This window comes from Saccopteryx bilineata, chromosome 12, assembly GCF_036850765.1.
Source record: "Saccopteryx bilineata isolate mSacBil1 chromosome 12, mSacBil1_pri_phased_curated, whole genome shotgun sequence".
Taxonomy (NCBI): Eukaryota; Metazoa; Chordata; class Mammalia; order Chiroptera; family Emballonuridae; genus Saccopteryx; species Saccopteryx bilineata.
This window is the reverse complement of record NC_089501.1, coordinates 19,507,694-19,527,791: the sequence shown is the minus strand read 5'-3', so window position 1 is coordinate 19,527,791 and position 20,098 is coordinate 19,507,694. Positions and strand designations below refer to the sequence as shown.

Here is a 20,098-nt window from a genome sequence, read left to right as displayed (position 1 = left end):
TGTTGAGTAGAATGATAAATTTTATGGCAAGTACACCCATTTCTTCTGTATAATTTATATGTGTTTATGTGTTCACATGTGTTTTTGTGTCCACTTATATTTACAAAGGCTGCAAGGTATGAATCATTTAAAGTGGTTACACAGTATAGTCCTACGTTAATTCATTGTGAATCAGTACTTTACAATCAAATTAAGGAAACGCCTATAATAATCAGCAGTACCTCAGAGCAGCATTCACTGTGAAATTTAAGAAGGGGAGATGAGGGGGGAGTGGTTGAAAAAATTACAATTTAATATATGCTGGGTAAATAAACTTTATCTTTAAATATTTTAAGAGCAATGGTTTTCTGTTTATTTTTTTTTTCAACAGAACAACCCAAGGGAAAAAGTAAGGAAATGCATGAAAAAATGTATTTTTCCTATTTACTGCTACTATTGGCCTGCTAGCACACATAGACTTGAAGTTTTCAACCTGCCTTTTCTGCATTTTATGCATGTGAATGGTTTGTTGTTTTTTATTGCGATGAAAGACTACACAACCTGGAGTTGGAGTGAGTCAGAGCGAATTGCAAGGCATAGTGATTATTTTTAGAGTTATTTTTCAAACTCATAGAATCACCTAATATTATCCTCAGCCCTGTAACCTAAAATGCAACCTCATTCCATTAAGCAAAACTGTATTATGCTGGTGTAAATTTAGTCCCTAAAATCTGGTTGGTTCTGTAAAAATAAGGGAGATACAGAGATAGACTCCCACATGCCCCCCTACCAGGATCGACCTGGCAACCCCTATCTGGGGCTGATGCTTTGCCCATCTGGGGCTGCTGGCAACTGAACTATTTTTTGCACTAGAGGCTGAAGTTCTACGGAGCCATTCTCAGTGCCCCCGGGCCTAAGTGCTTGAATCAATCAAGCCACAGCTTCAGGAGGGTAAGAGAGAGAGAGAGAGAGAGAGAAGGGGAAAGGGTAGGGGGGGTGCGGGGACTCAATGGTCACCTCTCCTGTGTATCCTGACCGGGAATCGAACCTGGGACTTCCACACATCTGGAAGTCCAGATGCTCTACTGCTGAGCCAACCAGCCAATGCCCAGGCTGCTTTTAAAACTTCTTTTTTATTTATTTCTTGTAAACCAAAATGTCCTGGTATGTTCTCATAATATATAACATTTTGTCCTTAACACATGATTTTTCCTACCCCAAGCACTACTGTGAGCTCTGTGGAATACCATGGCTTGAGTTTCATATTTATGACAGAATCTAATCTTGCCTTAATACAAAAGTTGTTTGCTAACAATTCAGTACAGCCTTGAGGTTGTATCCTTTGCAGATATACACTCTCCTGTTAAGAAAATAAGACACATTAAACAAATGGAAATAATGAAAACTTACTTTAACGTTTTCAATTAGCCATTAGAAATCATCACATTTCTAAGTATGAAGAGCTTTTAAAGATTCCATTAATATTCAAACATGTTATTTAAAAAATAATTATGCAAGCCGTGGTCCTGCAAAAAGGTCCAGACGCCAGAAAAGTCTACATCATAAAAATGCTGTAAAATGTCCTAAGGAGAGAATCATGAAATGATATCGCAGCTCAGCTAGGGGGAGCAATCTATCCAGAAAGAAGAATGTGTTCCTTCAGGTTCAGATGTATGTGTGTGCAAAGCTGCTGATGAGCCTGGCACATGAACACAGAAACCACTCTATAAACCATTGCACCAACAGGAAAGTGAATGACAACAAGGGATTTGAAAAATGGTACTAAATTTTATATATAACCTTAAGGCCCTCACTTTATTGCTGTCTATATAATTTAAAAGTTCCTGCAGACATGCTATGGCTCCTTGGCAATCTTCAGAGCACTGATACAGTTAATAAATAGACCAGTCTTTTTAGAAGTTCATTTACATTTCATTACCTTTCATTGGAAAGGTCTATAGGTTTTGACTTGGACAGTAATAAGAAGAAAAATTTTGTACTCTGAACAACTATTAATTCATTTCAAATTAACATATTTGTTCTGATCTATTATCAAGACGTATTTTTATTAGTTATTGTTTCATTTTGAATTTGTTAGATTTAGCTTTTATTGTCTTTAAGATTGCTTCATTCAATTATATATCCTTAATCCTATATTCTTATTTTGCTACCATTTTTCTAGTTAATACAACTAAACAGGCTATACATTTTTTTAACTTTAAAAATAAATTATGTCATATGGTAGGGAAACAGGGTGAAAGTTACACAAGACCCTCCTGTATATATTTTTATAAATTCTTGTGACATAATTTTTTCAAAACACAAAGTGTAAAAATCAAACAAACCAAAAGTCTCAAAAAATTATTTGTGGGCATGATATTAAAGATCCTGTAGAATAACAGTTAAATTAATTTATATTTATCAGGGGTAATTTAATAATTACATCTTAATTATTTCATATAATAAATGCTTTCAGTCTTTTCTAGCAAATTATTTCAAATTAATAGAGTATTTTCCTTATTTGACTTTACAAATTTCTTTAAAATGTCTTCTAATTGGCATTTCACATCAACCATGAATTAAGCTATATATTTAATTCATCATGTTTTCCAGATAACTTTTGGTTATTTTGTTTAATTTTGCTAAAGTATCTAAACTTCCTCTTTTAACCTGTAACGCTTAGTTAAGCCATTTGTTTTGTTTTCCTTCTTGTATGCTACTGTTGGTGAGAGTAAAATAGTCATTATACCTTCATAACACAAGCCTGATAAAATTGTACACTTGAGAGTTTGATGAGATGACCACAGAAGATTCAATGACTCTTTACATTTTAAAAATATGGTTCTTAGAATTATTTCAACAAGAACATCTTCTAATATTCAGAATGTATTAATTAAATAAAACTTGAAATCTCTCTATCCCTTTTTCTTTAATAAAATGGATTAGACTTCCAGTCAAGGTGGTGATGTAAGTAAACATGGTACTTGAATCTTCCTACAACCACATCAGAATTACAACTAAACTATAGAACAATCATTATTCAGAATCATCTGAAATCTACCAGAATATAAATCCTACCAATAGGCATTTAAGGAAGAAGCCACAACAAGACTGGTAGGAGGGGTGGAGACACAAAATGGGCCATTCCTACACCCAAGTGTGGCGGTTTAAAATCAGGAGGGATATCTCAGCTGTGGAGGTTCCACTGAGGAGTGAGGGGTCCCAGTCCCACATGAAGCTCCCTCTCCTCCCATCCCAGAGTTCCAGTGCCAGAAAGAGAACTTCCCATAAGTTCTGGTTGTAAAAACCAATGGGGACTGTGGCTGAGTGAGAAGGAGAGCTGTGGGAGTCCCAGGCAGCTCCTCTTAAAGGGCCCACACATGGATTTGTTTGATTTACTCCCTCTAAGCTCCAGCACTGGAGAAGCAGCTTGAAAGTAATCAGGGACATATGGGGAGGAAATGGAGTTTTTGGCATGACGGAAAAAACCAAGGGGGGGGGGAGCTTTTGTCCAGTTAATAGTGCTGGTAGAGGCCATTATTATTATTATTATTATTTGTGAGCCATATATCCCCCCTGACACACTCTCTCTCTCTCTCTCTCTCTCTCTCTCTCTCTCTCTCACACACACACACACACACACACACACATACACACACACACACAGAATTAGCAGGCAGGGAGAATATCTGAATCTCTATCAACCTGATTCCCACTGATTACCCCACTTAGGATATTCCCTAAGACCTCTTCCCACCCAATTTGCAGACCCACCCAAGCCATTTTCAGTTGCTTTTCTATACACATGGCCTCTCTTACCTCATGCTTCTAGCTTTCCTATAATCTCTCAAACAAACAGCATCTGGCTTCTGTGTGTCCTGTACCTTTTATTAAGTGACTCAAGGCCTGGCACTAGCAGCGGCCTACCTTGGTTCATCTGGGCACCTCTAAGCTCAGCACAAGTAGCACCTATGTGCACATTGTTCTGTGGTTTGTACCAGGTAGCCCCAGGCAGGGCACAGGAGACGGCTAACCTTATATCTCCCAGGAGACCCCAGAACCAGGGTACAGTGGAAATCTTTAGACCACACTGAATTACAACTCTACGGCCTCCACAAGTGACACACTCAAGGGACAGATTTGGTGAGCACCAGAGACCCACGGAAGCAAGTCCTGTTCCATAAGGTCAACTGCTGCACAGCAGCTCCTTTACTGTTGTCACAGCCCATCCTCACAGCTGATCAGCCTGGGAGTCAATACCAGTAATTAAGGCTCAAGTACAAGGCAGTGCCCAGAACACACACAGGGACACACCTAGAGCACCCAGCTTGGGTGAGTGGAGAGGCTGTGCCACTGGGCCCTATAGGACACCTACTACACAAGGCCATTCTACCAAGTCTGAGAGATGTAGAAGCTCTACTTAATACATAAAAACAAACATAGGGTAGCAGCCAAAATGCAGAGACAAACATGTCCTAATTGAAAGAACAGGAAAAAATCTCCCCCCCAAAAAAATGGTTTAACATAGAAACCATAAAAAAGAATCAGTCAAAAATAAAGTATACACTAACAAAAATAAAGAATAATTTACAGGGAATCAATAGTAGAGTAGATGAAGCCAAGAATCAAATTAGTGATTTGGAATATAAGGAAGCAAAAAACACCAAATCAGAACAAATAGAAAAGAAGTCCAAAATTAAAAATGAAGATAGTGTAAAGAGCCTCGCTGTACTAGCAATGGCATCATAGGGGTGCCAGAAGGAGAAAAGGGAGTAAGAAATTAAAAAGTCATTCAAAAAATAATAATAGATAACTTCCCTAACCTGGTGAAGGAAATAAACATGCAAGTTTAGAAAGTGCAGAGTACCAAACATGATGACTATAAAAAGGCCCACAACAAGACAAATCATAATTAAAATGCAAAGAAAGAATCTTAAAAGTAGCAAGGAAAAAGCAGTTAGTTACCTACAAGAGAGCTCTTAGAAGACTGTCAGCTGCTTTATCAACAGAAACCTTGTAGGCCAGAAGGGATTGGCATAAAGTATTCAAAGTGATGAAAAGCAAGGACTTACATTACAGCCAAGACTATGCTACCCAGCAAAGCTATCATTTAGCATCAAAGGACATATAAAGAAGTTCCCAGACAAAAAAACTAAAGGAATTCATCACTATCAAACCAGTATTATATGAAAGGGTCTTCTTTAAGAGGAAGAAGGGAGAAAAAAGGAGAAAATATATAAACAATTAAATGGTAATAAAAATAATTGAATCTATAATACAAAATGAACAAATATGCAGAACAGAAACAGACATAGATGCAGAGAATGTTTTGACAGTTGCTAGATGGAAGAGAGGCTGGGAAATGGGTAAAAAAGGTGAAAGGATTAAGAAGTACAAATTGGTTGTTATAGACTAGCCATGGGGATGCAAAATACAGCATAGGAAATAAAGTCAGTAATATTCTAATAACTATATATGGTGTCAGGTGTTTGTAAGATTAATTGAGATGATCATTTATTAAATTACATAATGTCTAATAAATGAGTTGTATACCTGAAACATATAAATATTGTATGCCAAGGGTAATTAAAAATGAATAAAATTTTGGTATTATTAAAAAATAAATAAAATGGGTCATACTATGCCTATGTTAAAATTTTTTTCTTTTAAATTAATTCTACAGGCTTTTTAAGGCAAAATAAATAAGAATAGGAGTGTAGATAATAGCACTTTAAATGCCATTAGTACTTACATTTCATATCAAATTAATGCTTATTAGAATATAAATGTTAGTTTATTAATGAAACCAGAATAATGCTTTGTCTTCTACAATATTCACAAAAGTGGGTTCTTAAAAAGAAACCCTATCTGAAAAGGACTCTGTAAGGCAGTGGTCCCCAACCTTTTTTGGGACACGGACAGGTTTAATGTCAGAAAATATTTTCATGGACTGGCCCTTAGGGTGGGACGGATAAATGCACAAAATAAAATTATGCTACCGGTATAAAAACTGTGGTATTTTAAAATATAATTGTCAAACTTACAAGACAAGCGTCAAGAGTGAGTGTTAGACGATGTAACAGAGGGAATCTGGTCATTTTTAAAAAATAAAACATCGTTCAGACTTAAATATAAATAAAACGGAAATAATGTAAGTTATTTATTCTTTCTCTGCGGACCGGTACCGGTCCGTGGCCCGGGGGTTGGGGACCACTGCTGTAGGGAACATTTGTCTATAATCAAGGTTCACTCTGAATTTTTACTCTTTTACTGTCCTAAATCTGCCTCAGCAAAACCTTTGTCTTAGCAAAGCAAATATCTCTTCAGTATAAGAAGATACCACCTTAGAAGTCCATATGAAATCTGTCCATCTGCATCCAAGAATTATTGTAAAACAATGATCACGTGCTTATTTTTATCCCAAATTTATTTTATGTTGTTGTATACAAGAGCAAAATTAATTTTTTCTATCTTTTATAAACCCTATTATATATTTTTTTGGTTTATTATCCATGAAAAATTTTAATCCCATTAATATTCAGATTATTTTCATGCTGTTTGGTGAAGGAACTCTATGGAAGGAAATAGGAGGAAAGACTTGCTCTAAATACAGTATTAGTCTTTTTACAGCAGTTATTATTACTTGCTGCAATCCCACGTAAATGCATACATGCTTCTTTGTTTTAAAACAAGTTGTGACACACAAAGTTGGAATAATAATAATAACAATAATCATATGTTTCAGAACAGGAGAAAAAAGAAAAACATGCGGAACCTGGTAATTGCTTTTAAATTCCTTTATCTTATTCATTTCAAGATATTATTTAATTTGCAATTGAATACTGAATTGTGATCAAATAGCATGAAATGTTGACTCTTTTTTTCTTTATTGCTTGATACAGCAAAGCCACTAAAGAGGCAGCATCCAGGTGAGTCAGACCAGTATTGCTGGGCTCTTTCTACCCGATGTCCAATGTTTATTAAAGCTGCAGCCTCAGACAGGCTGTGAGGCCATGACAGGAAAAGAAAGGAAACTCTTCCATCTCACTGTCTTTTGTCCAAGTTCTTCACATAGAGTTAACACTAATGAAGTTTTAGAAAATGAAAGACAAATAAGATGTTACACTCTTGTTACTCAGTGTGTATCCTGCGAACCCATGCCATCAGTCACCTGAAAGCTTGCCAACAAAACAGCATCCCTGGTCCCACGCCAGACATACTGAAGCAGAATTGGCTGCTTCCGGAGGTCCCAGGGGATATGTCTAAGTAGTGTTTGAGAAGCACCGTTTTACAGTTTAGTGTAAAAAAAAAAAAGCAAAAACAAGACCAAAACACTTTCTATAGATGCATCTGATATTGCTTTGCTTTTAAAACATGAAATACTCAATTCAGCAAATATTCTGTCCTTCTTCCAAATGTTGCTTTAATAGCATTACTTAAGTATTCAGGGGAATTGCAATGAAAGTTCAGTAGATTTTCCCTCAATATATTTATAATCTAATAATGAAAAAAAATTAAACTGAGAGGCAACTGGAAAAAAAACACATAAAAATAAACAAAAACTAAAAATGAATGCAGTTACTATAGATGATTTTTACTACCAAATAATTTTCTAGAAGGTTCTAACATTTAACTTGCCCTATTAGTTGTTAATGAAAATAAATGCAAATTTCTGAACATTTTTATTGACCTCATTTTAAAACATAAACTATTGATTTTGCCTACCAAACTTGTACTCAAAGAACTTTGCTGATTTTTCTTATGGATGTGCAGAGGTGGTCTATTAGTCACTGCTGGTATTTTACTGTATTTAAATGGAAATAGAATTTACTCAATATTATGTAAATATCTATGCAAATATCGCTCAACTATAGGCTTACTTCTGCCACAGACCACAAACTAACACAGCTTTGAAATTATATTTCTTATTTTTCTTCCAAGTTTGTAAAACATTTTCAGACAACCCAAATCTATTTAGGTGTCTAACTAGTTCTCATAGCATCATTTCCTATATTTTATAAAAACCATTTAGCCTGGCCAGGCGGTGGTGCAGTGGATAGGGTGTCGGACTGGGATGCGGAGGACCCAGGTTAGAGAACCCGATATCACTAGCTTGAGCACGGGCTCATCTGGTTTGAGCAAAGCTCACCATCTTGGACCCAAGGTCGCTGGCTTGAGCAAGGGGTTACTCGGTCTGCTGAAGGCCCACGGTCAAGGCACATATGAGAAATCAGTCAATGAACAACTAAGGTGTTCCAACAAAAAACTGATGATTGATGCTTCTCATCTCTCTTCATTCGTGTCTGTCTCTATCTATCTCTTTAACAAAAACAAAAAACATTTATATGCTGTTATAATCATATCACTTTTTCTTATTTCATTTGAAATTACAAGAATTTAGAGAACAAGGATTGATTTTTATATCTTAATCCCCAAGTGCTTATTATAAATTTAGGTACATAGTAGGCTCTTGATATTAGTCGATTGAATGGAAAGAGAAATATTAAGTAAGATAATCACATTTATTTAAAAATTTTAATATGAATGACTTTCAAATAATTTACAATATGAAATAATTGCACATTTCATCACTTCACATTAATATTGACATTACTTATCCTTCCAGAAAGAATATTTTTGTGTATCTCATAGAAGACAGGCTATTTGTTCAGGGGTAGCATTCCCACAAGTGGTCTATAATATATATTTTCACTTATGCAAATATGCAGAAAGCTAAAAGAAAACATATAACAAAGAAACATATAAACATAGTGAAGCAACAGAATGACCATGGATTTAATTAGTTTTAAGTGTATTAATAGCTAAACATTATTGTTTAGTATCGAACCTGACAAAATACAATAATTTAAATTTCTTAAAATCATTATCTGCTCATTCTAGGGTTTGATGATAATGTAGCAACTTAACAATAATTAACTTTACTTTAAAGATTGAAACCATTGGATAATTTATCAATTCATTCATTCTTTTTTTTAATTGAATTTATTGAATGGCACTGGTTAACAAAATTATACAGATTTCAGGTGCACAATTCTACAACACTATATTGCATGTTCAGCTATACCCCCAAGTCAAGTCCCCATTCATAATATTTTACCCCCCCAAAACTCTCCTCAACTTCCCTCTAAACCCCTCTTGTTGGCAATCACCACTCTGTTGTCCAGCCCATGAGTATTTTCTCTCTCCTTTTTTTTATTGTTTTTAATTTATTGTATTTACATAGATTCTAGTGTTGCCCCGAATGCATCCCTCTTCCCCTGTATTCCCCTCAACATCTGCCTTGTCACCCTCCCCATCGTGCCCTTCCCCCCTTTTTTTTACTTTTTTGCTAAATCTCTCTACCTCCTACCCAGCCCCACCCCCTGACAGCTGTCAGCCTGCTCTTTATCTATGAGTCTGTCTCTGTTTTGCATGTTAGTTCATTTTGTCCTTTAGAATTCACATGAGTAAAATCATATGGCATTTGTTTTTCTCAGACTAGCTTATAACTTTTTTAAAAAAGAGTATATCTCAGCAGTTTATTCACTTAAGTTTTCTGTTGTAGATAATGTTAATGCTAAATTTTAAAACTAGCTTACCAAACATTTCTTGCTAAGATTAATTTGTTGAAACAACATACATAAGTATTTAACCTTATATTTTCTGTGAGTTTATTCTTATTAAAATTTATCTCTATATTTTTCATTTGTAAATGTTAATTTGTCCAGATTATAACCCCTTTTTCAGTTATTTGTATTTTTTTTTTTTGTATTATTCCAAAGCTGGAAATGGGGAGAGAAAGTCAGACAGACTCCCGCATGCGCCCGACCGGGATCCACCCCGCACGCCCACCAGGGGGGACGCTCTGCCCACCAGGGGACGATGCTCTGCCCCTCCGGGCGTCGCTCTGTTGCGACCAGAGCCACTCCAGCGCCTGGGGCAGAGGCCGAGGAGCCATCCCCAGCGCCCGGGCCATCTTTGCTCCAATGGAGCCTTGGCTGCGGGAGGGGAAATAAGAGACAGAGAGGAAGGAGAGGGGGACAGGTGGAGAAGCAGATGGGCGCTTCTCCTGTGTGCCCTGGTCGGGAATCGAACCCAGGACTCCTTGCATGCCAGGCCGACGCTTTACCACTGAGCCAACCAGCCAGGGCCCAGTTATTTGTATTTTTGTTTCCCATTTTGCAGAATTTTAAGTGATCTCTTCAGTCTCTTAAACACATCATACTTAATTTTCCTAATTATAAAGCACTTGCTCAAATCAGTAGGCAACATAATTTGTCTACCAGCGAAGTCATTTTGTCTTTAATAAAATGAAGTCCCCAACATTTCATTAACTACTACTGTTCTAATGTCATAGTTTTCCTTTTAAGGTATGTAATCTCAGATTATGAATATTGACTGATAAATATAATATACTATGCTTCAACCATAGTTTTGACAATACACTTAGGAAGGAATGATGATTATTTTGTCAGTATTTCTGAATTTAATAAAATACTTAAAGGTTTTCATTAATAAAAATTATTTTGGCATGATTATATGTATTTAATTTTAGAAAAAAATATACATTTAGCTGCTCTAAGCTTTGTATATAGAATTTATGATTAAATTTAAGCTGTGTGCATAATGTGATATATATATATACTTTTCATTTAGAGCTCTTTAAGTATCAAAAGTGGTACTGATACATAAAAAAAATTATTATTTATTTATTCATTTTTATTTTTTATTACATTTATTGGGGTGACATTGGTTAATAAAATTATACAGGTTTCAAAGTATAGATTTTTATGATTCATGATATGTATATTGCATTCTGTCCCCAGCACTCAAAGTCTGTTTTTGATACAGAGTGTATCATTGGTGGATATTTCACAGAACAGTTGGAAATATAATATAGAGTAGGTTGTTGGAAAGGTCTTTAAATAATGACAGTTAGACATGTTCATATAGACATAGTAGACTTTGAAGGAGATGCTTAACATGACTTCAAAATTTCATTTCCAGCCCATGAAAGCTTAGACAATATAAATCTGATTGGAACTTTATATTATCAGGTCTTTAAGATGCTAATACTTTGTAGAAATGTATAATCAAAATATCACAAAACAGGAATGACATACTTCCAGTACTAGCACAGAACTTTAGCTTGAAGATTCCTCTGAAATGAACATTTTCTTCATAAATAACATAATATATAAATAAAAGTATTCATTTAAAAAAAAAGCTCTTGTAAGTTCTTCTACCTATGCAACATACAAAGTTTTGAAAAGACCAGCATCTTTTCCAAGAAATCAGATTGCCAAATTACCTTTGATCCAATATAAAAGTTTCAAAATAATTTATATTCAACTCCCTGTACAGTTGAGAGATTTGGACTTAGCATGGGCATTATCCAGCAATATAAAAATTAATTAAAGATAATTTATAAATTTTTAAAATTCTCTTTTAGCAATGTAACCAGTCATTAAACCCACTGAAAATGATTTTGGTCTTAAAACCATACAATAGATTTTTTTTTTAACATCGCTGTTATATAAAGTGAGTTGTTCATAAAGTTAATGCCTAAAGTAAAAATTGCATATCATTACAAATACTCTTAAAATTCCTTTAATTACCCATATGTTCTGGAGTGTATATAACCTTAACATTCAGAATATCAATTTACATGATCTTAAATTATGAAAGCAAATAGTGAACATAAATTGTGTATATGATTTGATTCCATAGTATTAAATTTTAAAAGATAGCAGAGGTGACTGGGTTAGAGCAAGGCCATAGGAAAAGTATAAGATAATTTGTCATTAGCATTTGCTTAAATAGAATAACTAGAATGTGGATTGAATTTGTGGTGTGAAATTGTTCACTCTAGCTCCTGGAATAATAATTATGTATTGTAGAAACAATAGTCTATGTAGGAAAAATATTTGAGGACACAGACAATCTTGGAACTGTATTAATTCAGGGTGGAGGGCCTCATGGTACCATAAACTTGAAAAAAGGGGGGAGGACCTTTAAAATTCAATTATGTAGCCCTGGCCGGATAGCTAAATTGGTTAAAGCATCATCTCAATATGTAAAGGTTGGAGGTTCAATCCCTGGTTAGGGCATATACAGAAGCAGGTCGATATTTATGTTTCCCTCTCTCCCTTTCTCTCTCTCTGAAATCAATCAATAAAAAAAAATTTAAGGCCCTGGCTGGCTGGCTCAGTGGTAGAGCGTCGGCCTGGCGTGCAGAGGTCCCGGGTTTGATTCCTGGCCAGGGCACACAGGAGAAGCGCCATCTGCTTCTCCACCCCTCCCCCTCTCCTTCCTCTCTGTCTCTCTCTTCCCCTCCTGCAGCCGAGGCTCCATTGGAGCAAAGATGGCCTGGGCGCTGGGGATGGCTCCTTGGCCTCTGCCCCAGGCGCTAGAGTGGCTCTGGTTGCAACAGAGCGACGCCCCAGAGGGGCAGAGCATCACCCCCTGGTGGGCAGTGCGTAGCCCCTGGTGGGCGTGCCGGGTGGATCCCAGTGGGGCGCATGCGGGAGTCTGTCTGACTGTCTCTCCCCATTTCCAGCTTCAGAAAAATACAAAAAAAAAAAATTAAAATAAAATTCAATAATGAAACATTAAGAAGGGACACGTAATGTTTCCACACATAGTTATATATCAGAGATTATGTGGTTGGGGAATAGAACCCTGGACCCAGCAAGGATGCCAAACCTAGATTTACAATTTCTGCCAGTCAACAGAGTCCTTTAGCATAGTACATACAAAACTGCATCAACACACCCAATTATCTTTCTTGCAGTCTCCTGCACCCACTTCGCACACATTGGATGGTGACATAGAGGTTTACAACATGATAAGTCAGAAGAGAACCAAACAAGTAGGTTTTTAGACTCTGGAGCATTTTAGATCTTCCACACTCTTTTTGGTGAATCTATGAGGGAGTGAAGTAGACGATGCTTAACAAATATATTTGACCACATCTGCCTCATTTTTTCAAACAAGACTTCAAGACCAGATGAGTATTAGATTTATCAAGGGGATATCTTTGTAAGATATATATGGTCTACTGGAAAGTTCTGTCTGTTTCTATCACAAGTTTCAACACATAAGCACATGTTTATTTGGCGCATGTGTGCCTCTCTATTTTTATCACTTAATGTATACATAATGATGTAACAAATTAACTAAAACAGAGTTGATTCACATTAGTCTTATGTGTGAAGTGATAGTGTACCCATGGCTACTGATAAAGTTCATTTACGCCACTGTATTTTTACGAATTTCAACAAGGAAGAAATGCTACAGAAGCATGTAGAAATTTATTGAAAGTGTTTGGTGAAGGTGCAGTTTCTGATAGGACATGCAGAAGATGGTTCGAAAAAATCAAAACAGGTGATTTTGACCTTTCTGATAAGCCACGTTCTGGGCAAAAAATTCAAAAATGAAGAAGATATCAAACAAGCACTGGTTCAATTTTTTGCATCAAAAGATAAAACACTTTTCAAAAATGGGATATACAAATTGCCCTCACGCTGGCAAGAAATCATTAATATTAATGGCAATTATATTATTTAATAAAATTTATTGACAGTAAGAAAAATTTGTATTTTATTTTATTCCAAAAACAGACAGAACTTTCCAGTAGACCTTATATAAATGTTGTACACCTGTAACTAATCTATTGTATGTTGACTGTAATTGAAAAAGAAATTTATAAATGTAGGATCTAATGAACAAAATAAATTGATGAACAAAATAGAAACAGTGGCATGGTTACGTGGAAAAGATTGACAGCTGTGGAGAGTTAGGAGTGTTGGGGGGCTGGATAAAAGAAGGTGAAAGGATTAAGAAAAAAAACACACACATATATAAAACAATTTCCTGATACTGTGTTTAAAGAGTAGAATGGTATTGGTGCAGATCTAAACAATTTTTTCAATAAGACAGAGAGAACGGATATCTAAAACATGTCCCACTTGAGCAAAAATCTGATATAAAAATTAGCAGCCGTTTCAGACACTGCATCTCAAACGATGGTTTGAAAGAAGCAAATCACAAAAATTAAACAGTAATATACTTCAATTTATATAAATTTATCTCACTAAATAATATGATTTAATCTATAAAAGTGAGTTTACCTTTGCTCAGCAATAAATAAATGTAATAAAAGTAGATAGAAAAAATAAGGAAATAGTTAAGATAAAATTTAGATCACGTTGCTGCGATGAAGGAAGGATAAAGCATGCCGTGATAGTTGGACAAATAAGACGTTTCAAAGACTGATCATGTTGTATTTTTTAAACTTGCAAGAAATTTCAAGACGGTCAAATTTATTATTGCCGTTCTTTAAAATGTGCACCTATGTATATGTCTTCACACCTTTAATTTGTGTATCTTTCCCCAATAAACAAGTTTTAAAAGGTAGAGGATTAGGAGATAACAGTGTTGACACTGAGTGCAGCGCCCTCTGGAGGCTGTGATGGACAACAGAGATAAGGTAGTTGGCTTGGGGGGGACATACAAGTCAAGGTTGTGGTTGTCTGAGCTTATAAGGTGTGACATATTGTTTATGCGCTGGTGTGAGAGCATCTGTGAAGTGGAAAACTGATGAGGTAGAAGCAATATTTACAAAAACAAAGCCCCTGACTGTGCAAAAAGTGTTGGGATGAGGGCAAAAATGGAAGGATTGGTATCAAATAGGAACAAAAATGGATGTTCCTTAGGGAATGGAAAGAAGACAAATGGAAAGAAGACAGTATGTGCTGGAGAAGTAGTGAGAGGATGAGTCTAACCTGCTTCTATATTTTTCTATGAATTCACAACAGTAACTTGCTTCTACACTGCAAGATATTGGAAGTTAGAGGAAGGAAGAGAATGCTAATAAAATTTTACCAGCCCATTCTTTTTAAAATTTTTTTTATTTTTCTATGGATGAAAGAAAACTTCAACTCTAATTAGCCTTGATTTGAGATCCAACTTTTTGTACTAGGATCAGCATTTCAGATAATAGCTGAAGGGCAGCTCTCCTATCTTCTACACTAGAGATTCAGAATACTTCCAAGAAGGCATTTTGGCTTTTTCAATTGTATTTTTTCCCCTCTCTTGAAGCAATAATCAAACAGAAATTTGTGATATATTATGGATAATTTCTTATAATATAAAGCAAATTGATTGAGGTCAAATACTGCTTGATATCCCCATAATTAAAAGCTAAACAAAGAAAGCCTTTCAAGTCCTCTTTCTATCATTTTTAGATTTGACTATAAACTAATAATTTAATATTCTAGTATATTTTGTGGAATAAGCCACCCACCTTCTTTTATGGTGACTACTTACATAAGCTAAAATTTTAATATTGCATTATTGCATCTTGGAAGAGAGTTTCTGTATTACTATTTAAATTAATGAACTCATTAATTTACAAAAATACAAGCACTTTATAGTTTGTCTTTCTCTGCTGCTTGCTTTGCTCTCAGGTGCTACATACATTCACCTTTTGGACAGTTTAATCTTGTCCAATTTACAATACTATAAGATATCTACCTGGCATCTCTGATATTTATTCCTCATTCTTTCATATCTGATTTTGCAGAAACTGATCGAGCCAAAGAAGTTGGTGCTGCTTCAACTAAAAAAGGTAAATGCAGCTTAAAGAAAAAGGTGTCATGACTAAAACATTCCTGCAAAGGTTTCTAACTTAATGTACTGGTTAGTGCTGAAAGAAGAACTCTATTTATCAATTTTATGTTTCACTGATATGAAAACAAACTCACTTTGCACAAGATTTTAGTGTCTATATTAACAAGTCTTTGTCTTTAGTGGTCCAATGCCAATAGTTTTATTCATTTAGGGCCATAAATTAAAACTAGTAATTGCAGTTCAGTTGCAAGTTAGTTTTTGAAAAATTGAAGAAATGCAGCTGTTCGAGCTCAGTGGGATCCCAGTCCCCGGGAGAGCATTCAACTGCAATATACTGCCTTAGGTGGTTAGAGCACAAACAAATGAAACTTGGACGAGTGGAACTTACATGAACAATGTTCGTTTTGTGCAAGAATAATATCAATTTAAGAAATGTATTCTTTGGAGTGCTCTCTTGGAAACATTCTACTTAAGAAACATATTGGGAAGTTTGGGATTTAAGTTTTCAAAGCTATTTCTCTTGTCATGTCTGATCAGAGGCAACTACTTATGTGCCTATTGGAGACATTTTAAAGAATATTTTTGTAAACAATAATATACATTAAGAATAAACAGCATGATGAAAAGTTTTGCACATTCTCAATTAGAAAAAATAACTGCAACAAATCTGAAATTTAAAATAGATAGGAATGAAATGAGTGATGTGTCCAACATCTTTGGAAATATCTGAAGAGATTAATTTAACAAACCCATTCTCTATATGTGCTCACATACATACACAAACTTACATTTCAGTGACAAAGTGGTGGTCATCGAGTCAACTAGATAATCACTAATGATTTTCAAAAGAGAATTTTCATGGGAGTGGCAAAAGTAAAAGCTAAAGGATGACAATTTGGTTAAGAGAATAGAAAGTATAAGATAGTGGTGGTAATCCTGAAGAAAGTTGATGGGAATAAAAGGAGAGAGATGAAAGCAGCTTGGTGTTGTGTTCTTCTTTAATCTGTCTCCATCTCCTTTTTTATGTTAGAGGTAAAGTGTTTGTCCTTCTCTTCAAGACCAGCTCTTCCATTTGTGTCTTCCTTAATAAGTCATCTGTACTCTTTTGTGGCATCATCCTCTTTCTCGTTATTGGCTTTATTCCTCATTTTGGAACTATTTTTCTCAGCTTCAAAATTAGTTTTTCTGGATTCCTAAACTCTACATCTGTCTCTCCTTCACAGATTAGTCAGTCTTCTGAATGCTGGAGTGCCAATGTCCTTTTCATTTCTGATGAGGATGTGGCTTCTGTCCCTACTGTGCCATCGATGCCCTCGTTAATGCTAATGACATTATTATTGTTAAACCAATGAAACCATTCTAGTCCTCACATTACTAGAGCTTTCAGTTGCTTTTGCCACTGTGTCCCCTCTCAGCCTCTGTACTTTTGGGTTATGATGTCAACAGAGTCTCCTTATTCTCCTCATATTATCTGACATTTATTTCTGACTTCTTTGTGTATTTTCCTTTACTGCACCTTAATTATTGATGTTTCCAGAATCCATTATGAACCTCTGAATTTCTCATTTTCTATAACCTCTTTTTGTGAGATACATTGGCTCTCAAGGTTGAAACTCTCCTCTTTTAACCCACAGATTCCCAGTTCTGGTTGTCATTTCAGGACTTCATGGAAAGATTTTTCCTAGAAAATCTCAGCCTTTTATATTCAAGTGTCCAACAAACACCTTTAAAGTCAACCTTTCTTAACCTAATCTCCTCATTTCCTCTTCCCAATTTGCATTTTATAACCACTGGTGAAACCACATTCTCATCTCCACCTCACTAGAAGTTTTGAGGTGATTGATTTTTCTTTTTCTTTCCATGACTTAATATTCAAGGAATCTTTAAGTTCTATTGATTTTATCACCTAAATATCTCTTGAGTATATTTCCTCCTATTCATAATCAAGACTTTAATCTTAATTTAAACTTTTATTATCTATATTTAACCATTATAACAGTATCTCCATTTCTCATGTTTTTTGTTGTTGTTTTTTTTAGCAAGAGACAGAGAGAGGGACAGACAGGGACAGACAAACAAGAAGGGGAGAAATGAGAAGCATCAACTAGTAGTTGTGGCACTTTGGCTGTTCACTGATGCTTTTTCATATGTGCCTTGACCCGGGGCTCCAGTTGAGCCAGTGACCCCCTTACTTATGCCAGCAACCTTTGGGCTCAAGCCAGTGATCATGGGGTCATGTCTATGATCTCATGCTCAAATCAGCGACCCCACGCTCAAGCTTGTGAGCCTGTGCTCAAGCCAGATGAGCTCATGCTCAAGCCAGCAACCACAGGATTTCCAGCCTGGGTCCTCAGCATTTAGATCGACGCTTTGTCCACTGCACCACAACCTGGTCAGTCATCATGTTTTTATTTTTATTTCACTAGTATTCATCTTTTCAGAACCTCACAACAGAAAAAGTAAATTATCAAAGTCATATAACTAAAAAAAACCCACTATTAATTTAAAACACTCTTTTGCCCAGTTGTCCATAAAATAAAGTCTTGTCTTGATAAAATAATTAAAAGTCTTCTCAGAATTGGTTCTTGTACCTCTTTCAAATTTTATCTTCAGATATTCCCTGTTTTGTACAGTACAATAATACCATATTCTTCATAATTCAAAACATACTAGAAGTAAGATTCAGGGATAATGGTAGCAGGAAGGAATAGCCTTGTGAATAGATTAAGTAGTTAACATCATTTGAGAAGTGAAGAGAAAGAAGGCTGTTTTTCCTGTTTCCATTATATATATATATATATATATATATATATATATATATATATATATTACACACACACACACACACAAAGGCTGAATAGATTGAAGGTCTTGCCTTCCACAGTAAGTGATTTATTGCATTATTTCAATCATTGAGAGCTCCAAGCAATAACTATTGTATAAGTAGCATCGCATTCCTTAGAAATAATAGTTTGTGATGCTAAGGCTTTAAGTCTATATTCCACAAGTAATGCATGTGTCATATGGGCAACATTTTAAACTGCACAGTATTCCCTTACCACTCCTTTTTTCTGTACTAAAATTCTAACATATCCTATCTCCAGGCAAACCTTACTACCCAGGTACAAGTCCCTACTGCTATCTGGCATACATCAAGTGGTGTTCAGAGACAAAAAAGGAGATATAAAATTGCATGGGAGAATTAAAACTCCAAAGAAAATTGAGAGGGGAAAATAGTAAAATTAAGACTTGGATCTATAGAAAAGGAACTTCTCCTTCTCACAGTTAATTTAGGACTATCCCTAATCTAGGCATTACTTTCTAAGAATGTTAGCAAATTTGTTTTCTTCACATTAGCTGAGATCCTGAAGGAGTTTAATATACATATACTTTTTAAAAATTTTTTAAAGTAAACCCATCCAAATATAGAGCAATGAAAATATTTTCTCTTAGCACCAAAAGAATGTTCAGGGACCTTGTGGTACTGAAAGAAAAATTGATTAAGGTCCTCTTTTGATTCCAAGCAGTTAGAAAATCCACTTAAATGGGCTATTTATTTTTAACATTTACTCTCCATAGAATTGGGCTTGATGAATTTTACATCAGAAATGAAAGGATTATCATTTTATGCAAAATGTCTTCTTTTCTATATAAATATTTGACATTTTAGTGACCTTTTCTGATTAACAAAAAACAGCACTTTAGGTGACTAGCGTTTTCTACTTAATATGAGTGCAAGGAATTTTGATCCCTTCATTAAAAAACAAAAAAACCTTGGTGTTTATGTGTAAGCTGCATTCCAGTCTTTTCTGAAAGACATTTACTATTCAGAGGATTAAAATAAGACAATTAAAAAAATGCATGTTTTCTACACAATATTACAATGGCTTATAAATAGAAGAATTATGAATAAATATATATATCTAAAACCTGTCATAATTATAAATCTTCAGTGCTTTATTTCCACATTGATTCAAGAGAGAACACTAGTAGAAGAGAGAACACTAGTATACCACACGTCTGGCTCCTTAAATTGTACATATAATATCTAACCTTTTAGTTCAGGACACAAGACCCTCTGCAGTCAGCTCTATCTTCTGTTTTTAGGTTATTACACATCTTTTCTATGGGAACCCTCTGTTTCAGCTAAATGTATGTACTTTCCTTTAGGTACACCTGAGGTTTTTCTGCTCCTTTGCCTTTCTTCATATCTATTGGCTGCAACTGAAATCTCTACTTTTTCAAGAGACCCACTGACACCAATAGTGGCGCATATCTCTTTTCTAATTGTTTGGGGGGTTTCTTCACCATAAGTTTATCACAACATTATTTACAGTAACCAAATTATGAAAGCAACCCAAGTGCTTATCAATAGACTAGTGGATAAAAAATTTGTGGTACATATATATAAAGGAATACTACTTGGCCATAAAGAAATGAAATCATAACATTTGTGACAGCATGGATGGACCTAAAGAGTATAATG

General features: G+C 35.2%; 1 protein-coding gene across 16 annotated transcripts in view; it reads left to right on the top strand.

The window, feature by feature from the left end:
- The window catches only part of TRDN (triadin), a 411,085-nt gene that overhangs the window by 268,518 nt on the left and 122,469 nt on the right, over nt 1-20,098 (top strand). For 14 of the 16 annotated variants that reach the window (XR_010727714.1, XR_010727713.1, XM_066248533.1 and 11 more), the window contains exons 16-19: nt 371-388; nt 6,725-6,757; nt 6,882-6,908; nt 15,566-15,610. Coding sequence is in view for 14 of the 16 variants with exons in the window: in XM_066248533.1 (XP_066104630.1) it covers nt 371-388; nt 6,725-6,757; nt 6,882-6,908; nt 15,566-15,610 (123 nt within the window). In the remaining 2 variants the exon portion in view is untranslated. The remainder of the gene's footprint in view (nt 1-370; nt 389-6,724; nt 6,758-6,881; nt 6,909-15,565; nt 15,611-20,098) is intronic. The other 2 variants (XM_066248538.1, XM_066248536.1) reach the window with 1 other exon arrangement.